The 14,262-nt window shown below is 48.2% G+C and overlaps 7 protein-coding genes across 7 annotated transcripts; 3 read left to right on the top strand and 4 right to left on the bottom strand.

The window, feature by feature from the left end:
- Nucleotides 1-447: 447 nt before the first annotated feature.
- DFJ58DRAFT_268916 (uncharacterized protein) lies at nt 448-1,814 on the bottom strand. Its single transcript, XM_041379572.1, has 2 exons — nt 805-1,814; nt 448-755 (listed from the first exon to the last, which is right to left on the bottom strand). Exons 1-2 carry the CDS (start codon nt 1,699-1,701, stop codon nt 726-728), a joined length of 927 nt encoding a protein of 308 aa, XP_041245778.1. The 5' UTR covers nt 1,702-1,814; the 3' UTR covers nt 448-725.
- Nucleotides 1,815-1,994: 180 nt separating this feature from the next.
- Nucleotides 1,995-3,393, bottom strand: DFJ58DRAFT_778260 (uncharacterized protein). Its single transcript, XM_041389613.1, has 2 exons — nt 2,374-3,393; nt 1,995-2,319 (listed from the first exon to the last, which is right to left on the bottom strand). The coding sequence occupies exons 1-2, from the start codon at nt 3,262-3,264 to the stop codon at nt 2,296-2,298; spliced, it is 915 nt and encodes a 304-aa protein (XP_041245777.1). The 5' UTR covers nt 3,265-3,393; the 3' UTR covers nt 1,995-2,295.
- A 1,731-nt stretch (nt 3,394-5,124) lies between these two features.
- DFJ58DRAFT_701071 (uncharacterized protein) lies at nt 5,125-6,323 on the bottom strand. Its single transcript, XM_041383590.1, has 4 exons — nt 6,186-6,323; nt 6,031-6,129; nt 5,676-5,982; nt 5,125-5,627 (listed from the first exon to the last, which is right to left on the bottom strand). Exons 1-4 carry the CDS (start codon nt 6,241-6,243, stop codon nt 5,273-5,275), a joined length of 819 nt encoding a protein of 272 aa, XP_041245776.1. The 5' UTR covers nt 6,244-6,323; the 3' UTR covers nt 5,125-5,272.
- An 86-nt stretch (nt 6,324-6,409) lies between these two features.
- DFJ58DRAFT_778254 (uncharacterized protein) lies at nt 6,410-8,685 on the top strand. The gene is made up of 6 exons (XM_041389612.1): nt 6,410-6,717; nt 6,784-7,194; nt 7,337-7,545; nt 7,580-7,720; nt 7,764-8,227; nt 8,285-8,685. Exons 1-6 carry the CDS (start codon nt 6,609-6,611, stop codon nt 8,373-8,375), a joined length of 1,425 nt encoding a protein of 474 aa, XP_041245775.1. The 5' UTR covers nt 6,410-6,608; the 3' UTR covers nt 8,376-8,685.
- Nucleotides 8,677-10,206, top strand: DFJ58DRAFT_778251 (2-nitropropane dioxygenase). Its single transcript, XM_041389611.1, has 6 exons — nt 8,677-8,858; nt 8,911-9,017; nt 9,080-9,175; nt 9,224-9,364; nt 9,412-9,815; nt 9,869-10,206. The coding sequence occupies exons 1-6, from the start codon at nt 8,795-8,797 to the stop codon at nt 10,107-10,109; spliced, it is 1,053 nt and encodes a 350-aa protein (XP_041245774.1). The 5' UTR covers nt 8,677-8,794; the 3' UTR covers nt 10,110-10,206.
- Nucleotides 10,207-10,287: 81 nt separating this feature from the next.
- DFJ58DRAFT_778247 (uncharacterized protein) lies at nt 10,288-12,443 on the top strand. Its single transcript, XM_041389610.1, is given in 13 exon segments — nt 10,288-10,444; nt 10,495-10,573; nt 10,678-10,851; nt 10,912-11,064; nt 11,234-11,365; nt 11,420-11,542; nt 11,593-11,661; nt 11,711-11,803; nt 11,870-11,927; nt 11,983-12,046; nt 12,104-12,227; nt 12,238-12,239; nt 12,282-12,443. 10 exon segments carry the CDS (start codon nt 10,365-10,367, stop codon nt 12,015-12,017), a joined length of 996 nt encoding a protein of 331 aa, XP_041245773.1. The 5' UTR covers nt 10,288-10,364; the 3' UTR covers nt 12,018-12,046; nt 12,104-12,227; nt 12,238-12,239; nt 12,282-12,443.
- Nucleotides 12,444-12,686: 243 nt separating this feature from the next.
- Nucleotides 12,687-13,898, bottom strand: DFJ58DRAFT_701066 (uncharacterized protein; the record flags this gene model as incomplete). The annotated part of the gene is made up of 3 exons (XM_041383589.1): nt 13,814-13,898; nt 13,626-13,764; nt 12,687-13,571 (listed from the first exon to the last, which is right to left on the bottom strand). Exon 3 carries the CDS (start codon nt 13,557-13,559, stop codon nt 12,687-12,689), a length of 873 nt encoding a protein of 290 aa, XP_041245772.1. The 5' UTR covers nt 13,560-13,571; nt 13,626-13,764; nt 13,814-13,898.
- Nucleotides 13,899-14,262: the final 364 nt, after the last annotated feature.

The following is a 14,262-nucleotide window of genomic DNA, read 5'->3' as shown; positions in this document are numbered from 1 at the left end:
CCGATAGAGAGAAGAGAATGTCTTCAGCGGTATTTGTCAGACGACTTGAGTTGGTTGTCAATGCGTACGTGGAATTGATGGAACAACTTGAACCTACTGTTTCTTTCTCACAAGAAGCAATCTTGTGTATGTGTTATAAGTTACTTTGGGACCATCTACTTTCGGAATGAGTGAGCCGTACCCATACCCCAGGGACAGGGGTGTCGGATGTAATCCTAAAATCGAGGACTTGCATGTGACCAGAACGTGGAGGGGTACAGAAATGGACGCTATCAGTCCTCGGAGAATCGTAGTATGACATTCCCATTGTTATCGTGCGAGAGTAGCTGCAGTTGTTCAATGGTCCATTCCGCCAGTGACATAGTTTGGAAGCACAACAAGGATAGTGTACGTTCAAGTTTCGTCGCAAGAGGAGCGTCGTCAAGCAACGAATTGGAAGCGCGCTGATCGTGGGCACCTGGACCCCGCCTGGGGTGCGTGCACTGTTTAGAATCAGGAAAGGTGCACAACTTGAACGACGGAACAGGATAGAGATAAAGACATTGGCTCACGGCTGCAAATCAGTACTGATGATATCTCAATCCCATCAATCCGGGTGTATTCCAAAATCGTCCTGCATGGAAGGCAAATATGAAAAGGGGACCTGCCCAGTGCAATGCACCTAGGAACGTGCGATAAGCATAGAACTATTTGTGACCTGACTCTAGTACATGGTGAGATAGATATCATCGGCGAAAATCGATGTCCAGGCGAATCTGAGAGGAGTTAAATCACACTCAGTCAGTCAATCGCAAAAGAACTCACCTCCAGGATAATTGCCATTATTGGGAAGACAAGCTCCTTTGCATATTCAGCAAACATCCTCGGCGCTCTCTCTCTACATCCAATACAACTTCCAGCCCTCTTCACCATACTGTCAATCCACTCGGGACTAAGGAGGCTTTCCACAGATGGTCGAATTCGGAGTGCCTCTATGACGCTATCCTGGTATTCCTTGAGGGATAAGCGAGAGACTCCCTTCTTGCGACAGAACTTGCAGTCAAGCGATGGTAGGGGATACGTAGACCAAAGACGGGTAAGCTGGGTCATAGCTTGACCGCAACTTGCGTGGTACTTGACCAACCGCTGGAAGTCCGAACCAGAAATGAAGTCCAATTCAGAAACATATGCAGGCTCCCACACTGCAAAACGCAGCATATATCTCGCCGCCACGAGAGTCTCTGGCTCCGAGCGGTAGCGACATGCGATAGCAAAGACTCGCATAGGCTCTTTCTCTAGAAACCTAGGAGCCGTTATCATTCTAACGATGAATATACCGACTCGTTTCATGTCGTATTTATCGGCGGCATCGAGGACGGACATGACAATGTCTAAGTTCTCGAGAACGGGTACGTCCGTATCATAGACTGGAGAACAAAAGCTCAATAGCTTCCGCAAAACGACGCTCTTCTCCGTCACTGGTATAATGGGGAGACCGTGTTTTGTCCGGTCCGCGGCATCATCGAGAGAGCCCGGCTGAGGTAAAGAGAACATATTTGAAAAGAAAGATGATGCCAGGGACAGCAATAACTTGTGAAAGTGGAAATCAACATTGTCCGCAGTGCGCAATATGATATCCCCTCTGTCAAAGGGGGCCCCGGCGTCGACTGGTGGTTCGTCTTCGATGCTGGTGTACTTGTGCAAAGCTGTGCATGTGTCCATTGTGGGAGGGTTCTGATGAGAGCTGGGTTACGACTTTCCTGTAGTGACTCCTGTGAAGCATTTCCAACACCCAGTCTCCAGCCTGAGACGACACTGATGTGGACGGCTGGGAACAACTTGAAAGAAGTTCCCCTTTGGGATTGCCTTGGGACATTCTAAACTTAGATTTAATCTCGACTTGCTCCCTAACTATTCAAAACAATTCACCTGCTCTCTCACCGCCCACTCAGCTCGATGGCATCGACTTGCTTCCAGATTATCAGATTGAAGTGTTGCACATGGGTTTTCCGGGTAAAGCGCAAAAGTTGTGCGATGATCCACGATACCAAACAATACACAGCAAGTGGTTGTCTTCTGTCATTAGATGGAAAGTTCTCTACAGTCTAAATATCTATCATAAGTTAACTCACCAGAAGTACTTATACTCCTATCCGACCGGCAGATGTTGGCTCTACTAGTAAGTCCTTGATAACAGTGTAATCCTAAGTTGGTTCAACTGTGACGGCCCGGATAGAACAAAACAGCCAAACCTAGCAGTCCCCACTTATTTTTGACGTGCAAGTGCACAGCCCAGGTAGTCGTGCCTACCCTCCATCAAATAACGATATCTAACGTGATCTGCAGAGGCAAGTTTAGATCCTTAGTGCCACCGCAATTTAGCCTTTTGCGCACCTCGGCAATAACTCTGTCCAATTCCCGAGCAAAAGTCTCGGTGAAATGAGCCATCTGGTCTTGCGCCCGCCGTCGACATGAGGGACAACTATTTGCCCTTCCAACAGCTTTTGCCAAATTTTTCGTCAATGCTGCACCAGAAGGAGACTCTTCCAAGGCAATGGATGTCTCATCCATGTAGTCTGCCCACCACTCCCGTGGATAAGTTCCATGCGTCAGGTACCTGACGTCTGCCTTCGAGTTACATGGACAGCAGTTTGTCCACCACTCGTAGAAACTGTGGGTCTGGGATTGTTCCAGCCAGTCCAGATTGTCGCAAAGCGTTCTGGCGGCTTGGCTGCACTTTAAGCGATATGCGACAAGACCCTGAGTGACGTTATTAGGGAGGCGTGCTGCAGAAAGGGTATCGTGTGTTGGGGCTGTGTGATGAAGCGAATATCTTGCCGCAGTCCTGGCTTCTGGTTTAAGACCAAACCGACACGCAATCGCAAGGATGTGTACGGGGTTGCTGTCTAGGAGGGAAGGGGCAACCATGGCTTTCCTCACCCTCTCTTCAACATCTTCCATTCCGTATTTCATTGCAGCCTCTAGGACCTCCTCCACATCATTCATGTCCTCCAAACCGGGATCTTTTACCGCTGCCGGATAACAAAATCTCAGTAGCATGTCGAGTGTCCTGCTGTTCTCCGAAACCTGGATTACGTCTAGGCCGTCGAACATCTCGCCGTTAGAGCGGTTCCTTCTTTGTTGAGGAAGGTCGAACATCCCCTCGAAGAATGGAGAGGCAAGTGCGAGCATGCAGCGGAAGACGCGGAAGTAGACATTGTCTGAAGAGCACAAGATAATATCTGCATTTGCATTGTTGAATGGCGCTTTGGCTTCGCTGGGCATTGTGGGGACTAGTTAATAGGCAGGCGAGGGAACATGTCAAAAATGCAATCCGTAATCTTATAAGTAGTCTGATGGGCCGAGTAGAAGTGGACCAATGAATTTGGTAACAGCCTTGCGTTGCTCCTCGCCTCACGGGCCAGGTTCGCTTCCAAAAGGCCTTCATTACTTCATTCTCATCATGGCTATGTATATCGCGTCCGAGGGTATATTTTATTTCCCCCTTCTTGGCACACTGGCAGAATGGGAGGTTGATACAGCAAGAGGTTGGTCCGACGGATTATAGTTCATATGTATTCCTATACATAGCGTGCAAGAAACGCCTTTTTGTTGTCTGGATGTCCGAAGGATCTTCTTGTCCTTCTTTGTCCCCAGATCTAGATCTATATCGGAGATGTATTCGGGGGAAATTAAATAGCTGTTTACATACATTTGTTCGCAACATAAAAGTATGTAGTGAAAGGCAAAGAATATACTCGGCGTACTTATGCACTATACATGTACTCGCGTCTCCTTCTCCTCCCTGTAGTACTTTGTCAACGTCGAGCCAATCCGTCAAAGATGACATGGAAAATTGGCTCTTGGCGTGGCTGTATCCCAATTCCACGAGGTTCTGTTCCCATAAACCGCGCCATCAGGCACATAATTTCTAACACAAGTCTTGACCATCTTATCTGATCTACCCACTTCTCAGCAAGTGGCCTGATCCGAGGAGCATAACCCTGACTCAGGCTGCGGGACCCCGGCCAGAGTGCCTGACTCTAATTGCCTCCCTGCGACTCGCGAGTCCTCGAAAGAAATCAACATTAATAGTCAAGACGTGGCACAACTATTGTTTTGCAAATTTCACTTACTGATTTGTAGATAAATCTGCTCCGAAGCATAACGTTCATATACATATCCAGTCCGCGAGCACCGCGAGCAACTGCCACATCGTTTACTATATATATATTAATAATCCATGAATAGCAATATCTGAGAAGTTGCAGAAGACCGCAGATTGTCGTCGTCGTCGGGTGCTTGGGGACGCCGTGCGGTTTCGATCATTCGGCCGCATCATAATCTATCACCTACCGCTACGATATATTGAATATGTGTCACGGGAATGCGCCCACAGCTGGCTGACATTTCCGTCAGCCAGCCTACTAGCTAGGTATGAATCATGAGGTTATCTCGGGACGCCTGGTTTGCCGGGACTCCAGTCAAGAAGCGTACAATGGCACGTGATGCGGAGGGTGGGGTGCAAAGCCGGGTCCTGTTCCCGTAGAGTTTTTTCCTTTGATAGATAAACGATAAGATCTAAGCCGAGGAACAATATTGATATTAATATATCAGGACAGTTGCTCCCGTGGCCAGTGGGACGATATCCTTCCCTAGAGAGCCCTTTATAGATAATTCCTTCTATACGATACCGCAGCCTATATCCGATGTGTATACATATTGGAGTCACTGGTCACATCTTCATTGACGTGTCGTCTAAAACGGTGGCAAGAATGGTGGGAGTGCGGGGCATTCGCGACTTCAGGGATGCAGCGACAGGACAATATGTGTTGTCGTACATCGAGTCTCGATGGACAAAAAAAGGTCGCCAAGAGTAAGTGTTTTTTCTCAGGCGAGGAAAAAATGGATGGCAGCAGTACTAGTCACGGATCTCTGGGTCCGAGTCCACTGGATGCATGAGTGAACTATTCGGAAGTATTTATCTTCATATTCAAGGTCAATCTCCATGGTTTACACGTTCATGCAGCGCGATAGCAGACTCCTTATCAACGCCACGTAAAGCTTGAAGCATTATAGTTCACATTATGTAATAACTCACCGTGTGGTCGATACAAAGGCTGGCAATATTATGTAAGTCTCTTGTCCACGCACCCAATAATAAATATTAATGCCATTGTGTGGGACAACCCAATTAAGTGGCAAGGAAATTTGCAAAAAATATCAATACATGTGCATCAGCGTACAGAGAAGTGAGAGGACATATGATGCGTGTGGTCTTGTCTGGATGATTTCACTGGCTGTAGAATCCGGGACAGTCCTCACAACCTTCGCACTGTTCAAGCATCTGAATCTGTAATCCCGGCCCAATGTCTGAATGTCTCGCCCGCCGCTGACGCTTAACAAACCGAGGAAGAGGATCATGAGATCGTTCGTGCTGCGATGATGAAGCCACGCTTGACCTGGGAAGTGCACGCTTCAGGCGTAAAGGTGCAGATTCGAGTACATCGGGGGGCTCTTCGAGCTTCACATCTGGCTTGAGGACAACGGAAGGATGTTCTTCTTGACGGAAGGAAATGCGCGAGCTATCGATGCTCTCCCTGCCTTTGCGTTTTCGCCCGTCGAGAGATGTCTGGGATAGAATTGAACTAGTGCGAGTCAGTGATAGGATGCAAGTGCATTTGTAGAAGCCGTACCGGTCCAGGAATTCTCTTTCCAAAGCATCATACTTCACCTGCAGCCGGTTGGTGGCTTCCCGAGCAGCCTTGGCTTCCAAACGAGCGTTCTTCTCACTTGCGGCATGCTGACTAGAAGCTGCCATGAATGCCTCGCATCTCTCCATCAGAGCATCCCGATCTCTACTCAATTCGGCGACGCGTGTTTTGTGTTTCTCGATCTCAGCAAGCAACGGAGCAGGAGAAGCAATGTCTAAGTATAACTTGCGTACGCTGGGAGCCATGAAGTCATGGTATTTTTTGGGGACAAAAGATAGATCAGGCATAGCTACATGATAGTCTGAGCAAGGAATTCCTCAGGCAACATGAAACATACCAATATGGAATATGCTTCGACACGATGGGCACGATGATTTCAAAGCATCATTTCCGGAATTTATATGGGCGCGTAGGCATTTTTCACAGTGAACGTGACCTAGATAGCGTGAACAGGTCATCATATGCAGAAGTCTGAATCGGAATAGGGCTGACCACACGGAATGCAGACAGGCTTCTTAATATCCTCTAAGCAGATTCCACATTCGGCCATGTTAGAGCAATCTGTCAAACGTTAGTAGTACGGACGAAACTTGGATTGAGAGAGATTCATTGTCATGAAACAAGCTCAAGTAGAAACTGGACAAACGCGTCCACAGCCACGTGACCGCGTCTTTCTTGGCAACATCACAACAGAGATAAACACTTAAGGACTGCTCGGGACAACTACCAGCGCTAACGACGGCCGCTACAACAGTTCTGGCTACGTCTCAAGAGCATCAACGGGGTCTTCCTGGAGTCCTGGACCCGTTGTTTTAAAAGCAGTGTCTTATATCATTGAAACAACTAAATTCTGATCATTTCTGGTGGACAAGGACTCCATCACGATCATTTTGATATCCATATTGCCTGCAGTGCATGTCTAATTCTTTACACTCTCCTTCCCGTCCGGTCTCAAGATCTTCTTCACGTGGCTCCTTGCGTTCTGCACGCGCTTCAAGCCCCTCAATACCCAAGAACGGTACAGGTATTACTCCTTCAACTCTCTCAATTCAGACTTCATTCAAGCATCTCGGTTCGTTCTATTTCATAGTGGCTGTTCGTAATCAGATGTCGACCTTGAAGCATTCTATTCGACATCAACAGGCACAGTTGCACAGTCTGGAAAATATCATTTTGCGTGGATCACGTCCGTTACCACCTGGCTTTATGGCACCCTCTCATTCTCCACATCCCTCGTCGGAGGATGTCTTGGATATAAGCCCTTGTCCTGTATCATATACCACGAGCTTTTCGACTCCGAAAATGCAACGTCGCTCCAGTTTTGATGTTTTGCAAGGCCTGGCTGGTCGCGAGTCAAATCTGCCGCTCCCGAGGAGAGAGAGTGCGACACCAATAATGAAACGCGATGGAATCCGCGAGGGTATCCCCATGGATTTTGGTGGCAGTCCCATGCATTCAGTGAACACTAAGCGGATGTCTAGCCCAACGCGTACACTGAGTCGTATGTCACCCACACCTTTGTTGCCTCGTTATACTAACATATCGTTTTAGGGATACCTGTAGCTTCCGTAGGTCAGTCTTTCTTTCCCTCCCCTATGACCAGGATTTCCCTCATTGTGAACGCGGTGACTCAATGCTATTAGGGAATGCCCGTGCATTAGCCGACGATGGTCTCTCTCCAGTTCTTAACTCCCCGCCAGCAGTGTTGCCGATCGACATTCATATTGGCAATAACTCAGACAATATGAATGCCTCTACTTCTTCGCTACAAGCTCCATCATCTCCCAATAGACGTATCTCTCTTACACCCGGGGGGACAACTAAAGTTTTGGCAGATCTTCAGGCCGGTGTTGTAAACTGCTCGCAACGCCTTGGAAAATACCAAGTCCCAGCTTCGTCTCTCACAGCGGACTGTTGCGCAGTTGACACGACAAACCGAGGATTTGAAAGAAGGCCGAGAGCGCCTGAGGCTGGAAAATGAAGGTCTTAACAATGTTGTAGCAAGAAAGGAGAGGTTGTTGCAAGAGGTTAGTCTGCCTTGTCTTAATTTCTCCTGCTGACCTATTGCAGGTTCTCGAACGGGCCCGCAAAGCTGAAGCCGAGGCAGCGACCTTAAAATCTCAGCTGAAAACGGAGACTGCGACCTCCAAAAAGTCCCTTCGCGAGATGGAATCTGCTCTTGCTGAATCAACGGCCCTTTCTCAGAAGGCTGAACGCGAGTACATTACATTGCGCGATAGTATCAAGAGCATGACCGAGAGTTGGAAACATGATACTGATGCACTTCGTGAAGAGATGCGGAAGCGCGAGGACAAGCTGAAAAAAGAAGCCGAATCGGTTGGCAAGAAATATAAGCTTCTCGCAGATGAGATGAAGGAGGCGCAGCGTCAGCAAGCTTCCGTGAAGGATCTCAAAAACGAAGACCAGAAAATCAGGAAAGAGGTCGAAGAAGAGTTCCGCGAGGAGATTATAAAGCTGAAGGCCCGGGTTGAACTTCAATCTCATGAAAGTGACGAGGCAGTGGAGACTGCGAAGTACGCAATGTTTCTTTCTTGCCCCACATCTTGGTCTCACGGAATTTGTTTAAACAGAACTTTGGCGAGCGAGCTGGCTCGTCTCCGTCGCTTGATGCAGTCTGGTACCAAATCCCCTCCACCTAACACCGAAAGCCCGCCTCCCTGATCTAGATCTCCTTTCGTTGCGTCGTCTGGCTGTCCGGGGGGCCTTATTCACTTACATGGACACCCATCTCATGTATATCATGCACACTCATTCACACTTTGCATATCTTACACCTTCTAGCCTTGCTGTCATATACCCACCAATTCGATGATTTGTACATGGCGCATGATTTTCACTCCTCTACTGTGCCGCATTTAGTTCTCGCCCAAGTCGTTCTCTTAAGCGGTAGTAATGACACGGACTGATATCTCGGCTACTTATAACCGGAGGCATGACATTTCCGAAATACTACATGCACATGATTACCGTATTGCATAACCCGACTCGGAGGTGCTTGCCGGGTCTTGTTATTGATTCAAATAAGTTTCACGTCGTCTCCCTCTGAAATTCCTCATCTCTCTCCTCCACCATCTCGAACGATGTCTGTTATCTCTACACCAATCACCGAGCTTTTTGGGATCAAACATCCCATATTGCTAGCAGGTCCGCGTCATAATTCTAGTGTTGCCCTCCAGGGAAATTTATAACTTTGTAGGCATGAATGTGGCGGCTGGTCCAGAACTGGCAGCCGAAGTGACGAACGCAGGTGGACTTGGTGTTATTGGTGGGCACGGTTATACCCCAAAGGTGCTCAGGCAGCAGGTGTGTCTCGCTGCGAGAGTTGAGCTTATATGGACACTCAAACACAAACGCTGCCACATCAGATTCAAGCCATTAAGAAGGACTTGAAGGATCCAAATGCACCATTTGGGGTTGACCTGCTTATCCCTCAGGTCGGCGGGAATGCACGGAAGACAAACGTGAGTCGGGTGCTACGTGTCAGTTCTCCCGCGCTGAATCCGCTGCAGTATGATTACCAGAACGGGAAACTGAATGAGCTCGTTGATATCATCATTGAGGAGAAAGCGTCTCTTTTCGTTTGTGCTGTCGGTGTGCCACCACAGCATGTAGTAGATAAGCTACATGCCGCTGGTATACCGGTCATGAACGTGAGTTTCTTCTTATATTATGGGCGCGGTATGCTCACTGTGCCTAGATGGTCGGACATCCCAAACATGTTCCGAAAGCGCTTGCGATGGGAGTTGATTTAATTTGCGCTCAGGCCGGGGAAGGCGGCGGTCACACAGGCGATGTCCCCGCATCGGTCCTTATCCCTGCGGTCGTAGACGCATGTCGTGGACATGTTTCTCCGCTGACGAAGAAGCCGGTGTATGTCATCGGCGCTGGTGCTGTGTACGACGGGCGCGGACTGGCCGCAAATTTGGCGTGGGGAGCACAAGGTGTCTGGGTAGGCACCAGGTTCGTTGCATCTACGGAAGCAAGTGCGCCCAAGGCACATAAAGATGCGCTCGTAACCGCAGGATACGAGGACGCCATTACGACTCTCATTTTCACCGGTAGACCCCTCCGAGTCAGGAGAACGCCCTACGTCGAAGACTGGTACGTTTCCACCTTGTTATTGTTTAGCTTCATTGTTTCGACGTGTCTTTCAGGAATAACAATCGCCAGGCGGAGATTAAGGAACTCACATCCAAGGGTATTATTCCTGCAACTTGGGACATTGAACAACACCCAGAGAAGTCACTGCAGGCTAGAACATTCTTAATAGGAAAAGTGGCCGCACTCATCAATGATGTACTCCCTGCTCAGCAGATTGTGGATACGATGGTGTCAGATGCAGTGAAGATACTGCAACACGGCGCTTCGCTAGTGTCGACTAAAGCAAAGCTATAGTTACTTAGATATATATCTGTTCAGGTGCCCACATACATGACTTTTTCTCTTGAAGTTTTATGCGCGGGCAGACTTGCACGATCATGTATTACTCCGGCGACCGCGGTCCGCGGATCACGGTCCATGTGCACGTGTTGGCACCACGTGATTCGTTGTATGTCGCGACGGACCAACGAACAATCGATGTCATTCATCCGCAAAGACTCGGAAGCATCACTCTTCTTGCGCAGTGCGGACTGGAAACACTAATGGGCCATGGCCATACCTAGTACTGAAATAGTACAGCAAGCTACTACGAAGCTATTAGAAGAAGCTCGTGCCGAAGGGAAATTAAGGTATGTGGTCCCATGTCCTGTAACTTTGTTGCGACTTATGCCCACTGTAGCAAGCTCACTGTACGCATTGTGCGTGAGAGGCTGGAGGAAAGCCTTGACCTCTCACCTGGGACTTTAGGACGCAAAAGAGTACAAGACGTCTATCAAGAAAACAGTCGTGGACTATCTGGTAAGGCAAAGTTCGCACCCGGGTATTGACCTGCTCTCCTAATGCTAACGCCATCTTTCTGAAGGACAATGTTTCAACGCCACCGAATGAGGCAGATGGTGAAAAGAGCCAGCCGAAACCCTCAAAGAAACGCAAGGTAGCAGCAGATGAAGAGCTCGTTAAACCTCGCAAAGGCGCCTCTAAGCCCAAGGCGTCGCCCGGGAAGAGCAAGAAAGGAAAGCAGGTACCCAAGTCCTCTGTGAGCTTATGTGGCATTCCTTTATGTCTAGCCACTCAAACCCCCTTCTGTTATCTCTAGGCTGTAGTGGACTCTGAATTGTCCGAAATATCTGAAGACGAAGTTCCAGCTAGGGAGAAACAGGTTAAACCTCCGAAAAATAAGGCTGTATCAGAACTGCAGAGTGAGGGTGAGGATGACGACGAGCATGAAGCGAAAACCTCCAGCTACAAAGTATGAGCGATTCCTTCAAAATACCTACATCACTAATGGCATACAGCGCTCTCAGAAAGCATCAAAAACCAGGAAGTCGACTAGCAGAACCGTTGTGAAGGAACATAAATCAGCGGTGAGTTGAAATTTTATTATCTTGTGACTGGTCTTCTTTATTTACTACGTACAGTCTACTGTCGAGTCTTCTGGCGACGAGGCTGATGCTAAGTGTCCATCCGAATCCGTCGTGACGTCTTTAAAGAAGGAAATACCGTCACCTAAGAAATCACCTTCAAAGGAGAAGCCTCTATCCAAACCTAAGGTTAAACATATTGCTCTCACTTCTGTATTCTGTGTGAATTGTTCTCTTCACTAGTCGTCCACCAAGCAAGATGCGAAACATGAGTTAGACGACGAGTTCAAGCACGGAGCGAGTTCTTCCACTTCAAAGTCTCAGGAACCTGTTGTCCTGAAACATGCACGTCCCCACAGCGAACCTGTATGTCCCGTCTTTGTGACCTACGTTTCACAAAATTAACAGGCAACTAGGAGAATGATTCCGACATGTCAGTAGTCATCGATGAACCCCCGAAGAAAAGAAGGAAGAAACAGGAGAAGGTTTCTGGCTCTCCCATTGGCGTTCTATGCTGCTTCTGACAATATACAGGATTCAAACAAGAAACCCCTGACAGAACGCAAGAAGGCACGGAAGAGCAACACAGCAGGGTCTAAGGATGATGAGACTGTCTCCAAACTCAAGGTAGTAGTGTCTCTTCTATTTAACATATGTGAAAACGCGGTTTGATTTTTGCTCAGGCTATAGTAGGTTGCTTGTGGCGTACGCAAGATGTGGAAGAAAGAATTTCGCAGATTTGGATACACCAGTCATGAGCAAGATTAAACGATTGAAGGAAATTCTCAAGGACTTAGGGATGACAGGGTCGTCTCACTCTGGAGAAAGCGAAGACCATTAAAGCAAGAGAGAGACTCGCACAGGAACTTAGTGTGTACTCTGAACGACTCGCATTGAAGACCAAGCTTATGGTCACAGTTGTATTAGGGGATGTGCAAGATTTCGCAGAGGCGGAACGCCGGCGAGAAACGAGGAAAGAAAAGGGCGTATCGCAGGATGAACAATCAGGATCAGGAAGTGACGATGAGGACGAGGATCCACCAGTCAAGAGAAAGGTTCGTGAACCATTTCCTATATTATTGTCTTCGGGATCACGATTTTCCGTAGAAAACTGCGGGCGCGAGCATTCTAGCCTTTTTGGGGGACCAGAGTGACGACGAATAACTTGGAATAACTTGTATACTTCTTACATCTCCTTGATATCTCCTCTTGAATCCTATGTAACTTCTTACTGACTTTATGTTTTGTACTACGTGCACTCTGACTAAGTCCGTCATGCCACTGACTGTGGTCACTGGTGTTTAGATTTCCCTCCAAAATAATTCAGAAACGTAACATCAAGTTGGGATAATGGTTAAACTGGTATCTTCTGCTTAGTGATGGGTGACGGTCAGAAGTCAATATGTAGTTCGATCTGTCAACGAAGTGGTTTAGAAGTGTTGCTAACCTATACAGAGAATACTACGTCACCGAAGCAGTTGCCTTCTCGACCTCGAGGGCGAGCAAGTCGCTAAACTCTTCCATATTCGCCTTGACCCCGGCAGAGCAAATAGCACAGCCCCCATTTCTGACCTTCTGTATCGTCTTTTCTGCCTCCAACTTCACGATAGCGCCAGAAGGAGTGTCCCTCAATAATTCGAATGTTTCCTCCATATAAGTAGTCCCACCAAGAGAGCGGAGCCATTCCCCACAACCCGAATTTGGCTTTGGTACGCCCACATTTGCAGCTGGGGCTGGAGTTCTTTCCCACAGTCTCAGATACCAGCCAGTGATTACGGTTTGAAATACCATAATGGCTCGTCACCCAATCAAAGTTGAGTAGCAATGGTGCTACTGCGATGCTGCACTTCTTATGGTACGTGAGCAAAGCGAGAAGGTCAGACGCGGTGATCAATTCGATCTCTGCGAACCATGCGGGAATCAAGGGCCGTCGTAGGGTGTATCTGGCAGCAGTGATAGTTTCGTGTTCGAGCCGTGCGTTCCGAGCGATTGCGAAGCAGCGAAGAGGCTCTGCCTCGAGAACCTTGGGACTAGCTAGAGCCTGACAAACCTTCCTCTCTATCAGGTCCAGCGAATACTTCCTCGCAGCCCCGAGGATAGCTTTAATGTCTTTCAGGTTCTCGAGCGAGGGATCTTCTGCCAATGTGGAGGGGTAGCAGAATCTGAGGAAAGTGTCTAGTGTTTTGCTGTCTTCTTGCATGGGGATGACAGAGAGACCGTCATTCGTCCCGACTGCTGGGTGGGGGAGTTCAAACATAGTCTCGAAGAACGGAGAGGCGAGGGAGAGAAAAAGCTTGAAGATACGGAAATCGACCCGGTCTAAGGACCGCAGGATAATGTCAGCTTTTGGGTGGTCAAAGGGCGATGATGCACAGGTCGACATAATCGTTGAAAACTGCGAAAAGACGTTTATTCCATCAGCAGAGATTTGACATGGATTCGTGCTCACTCGAGATTGCTTCAAATGAACTCTAGATGCGAGTGTTCGGATGAGTGAACTTACAGATAGCTACCCACCTATATACTATTGTAATTGATTCCTCGACAGTTCCTTGCATGCCGCAGGGCAGCGGGTAGCCTGGATTGGACTTGTCCACTGATGGTACATCGAAGTCCTCAGGATTCAACGAGGCTTACCAGAACATTGATGCATCGATGTTCGAATCGATCAGGTGATGGTTTCCCTGCACAGCATGTGTAGCTCTGTGTAGCTGCAGCATGCCGCCACGGCACCACCCTGAAAAGAAGTTCGAGGAGCTCCAATACATACGCCACTGACATATATACGGAACTTCTTAATTACGAACGTCGACCAGAATTTGTCGCAACAAATATTTCGATATGTTCTCTGTATTCAGACGGTGAGTGCCCGGAATTGCCTGAAGCTCCTTGAGAAACGGAAGTGCGGCACCTATCATCATATGTTACGACCGTCATAAAAGGAAGTTCCTAAAATGATAAGCATAGGATTCGGAAGATGATGTGCGTAGCGCTTGTTCTGATCGCCTCATCTGCGCAGCATCAAGCGGTGGAGTAAACATGAAGATAACGTACGAAATGCGCCTTGGTAGTAGACGCTCAAATGA

Source organism: Suillus subalutaceus (assembly GCF_016647625.1).
Source record: "Suillus subalutaceus strain FC151 chromosome Unknown DFJ58scaffold_31, whole genome shotgun sequence".
Taxonomy (NCBI): domain Eukaryota; kingdom Fungi; phylum Basidiomycota; class Agaricomycetes; order Boletales; family Suillaceae; genus Suillus; species Suillus subalutaceus.
This window is presented reverse-complemented; position numbering and strand designations above follow the sequence as displayed.

Coding starts and splice junctions, on each gene's coding strand:
- DFJ58DRAFT_701071 (XM_041383590.1), bottom strand. CDS start 6,243: ATGGCCGAATGTGGAATCTGCTTAGAGGATATTAAGAAGCCTGTCTGC. Junction 5,983..6,030: donor TCGAAGCATATTCCATATTG/GTATGTTTCATG, acceptor ACTATCATGTAG/CTATGCCTGATCTATCTTTT. Junction 5,628..5,675: donor GAAAGAGAATTCCTGGACCG/GTACGGCTTCTA, acceptor GACTCGCACTAG/TTCAATTCTATCCCAGACAT.
- DFJ58DRAFT_778251 (XM_041389611.1), top strand. CDS start 8,795: ATGTCTGTTATCTCTACACCAATCACCGAGCTTTTTGGGATCAAACAT. Junction 9,018..9,079: donor CAAAGGTGCTCAGGCAGCAG/GTGTGTCTCGCT, acceptor CTGCCACATCAG/ATTCAAGCCATTAAGAAGGA. Junction 9,365..9,411: donor CTGGTATACCGGTCATGAAC/GTGAGTTTCTTC, acceptor CACTGTGCCTAG/ATGGTCGGACATCCCAAACA.
- DFJ58DRAFT_778260 (XM_041389613.1), bottom strand. CDS start 3,264: ATGCCCAGCGAAGCCAAAGCGCCATTCAACAATGCAAATGCAGATATT. Junction 2,320..2,373: donor TGGACAGAGTTATTGCCGAG/GTGCGCAAAAGG, acceptor TTGCCTCTGCAG/ATCACGTTAGATATCGTTAT.
- DFJ58DRAFT_778247 (XM_041389610.1), top strand. CDS start 10,365: ATGGCCATACCTAGTACTGAAATAGTACAGCAAGCTACTACGAAGCTA. Junction 11,065..11,233: donor CGAAAACCTCCAGCTACAAA/GTATGAGCGATT, acceptor TACTACGTACAG/TCTACTGTCGAGTCTTCTGG. Junction 11,662..11,710: donor GAAGGAAGAAACAGGAGAAG/GTTTCTGGCTCT, acceptor GACAATATACAG/GATTCAAACAAGAAACCCCT.
- DFJ58DRAFT_778254 (XM_041389612.1), top strand. CDS start 6,609: ATGTCTAATTCTTTACACTCTCCTTCCCGTCCGGTCTCAAGATCTTCT. Junction 6,718..6,783: donor AATACCCAAGAACGGTACAG/GTATTACTCCTT, acceptor TCTATTTCATAG/TGGCTGTTCGTAATCAGATG. Junction 7,546..7,579: donor CAGATCTTCAGGCCGGTGTT/GTAAACTGCTCG, acceptor GAAAATACCAAG/TCCCAGCTTCGTCTCTCACA.
- DFJ58DRAFT_268916 (XM_041379572.1), bottom strand. CDS start 1,701: ATGGACACATGCACAGCTTTGCACAAGTACACCAGCATCGAAGACGAA. Junction 756..804: donor TAATGGCAATTATCCTGGAG/GTGAGTTCTTTT, acceptor AACTCCTCTCAG/ATTCGCCTGGACATCGATTT.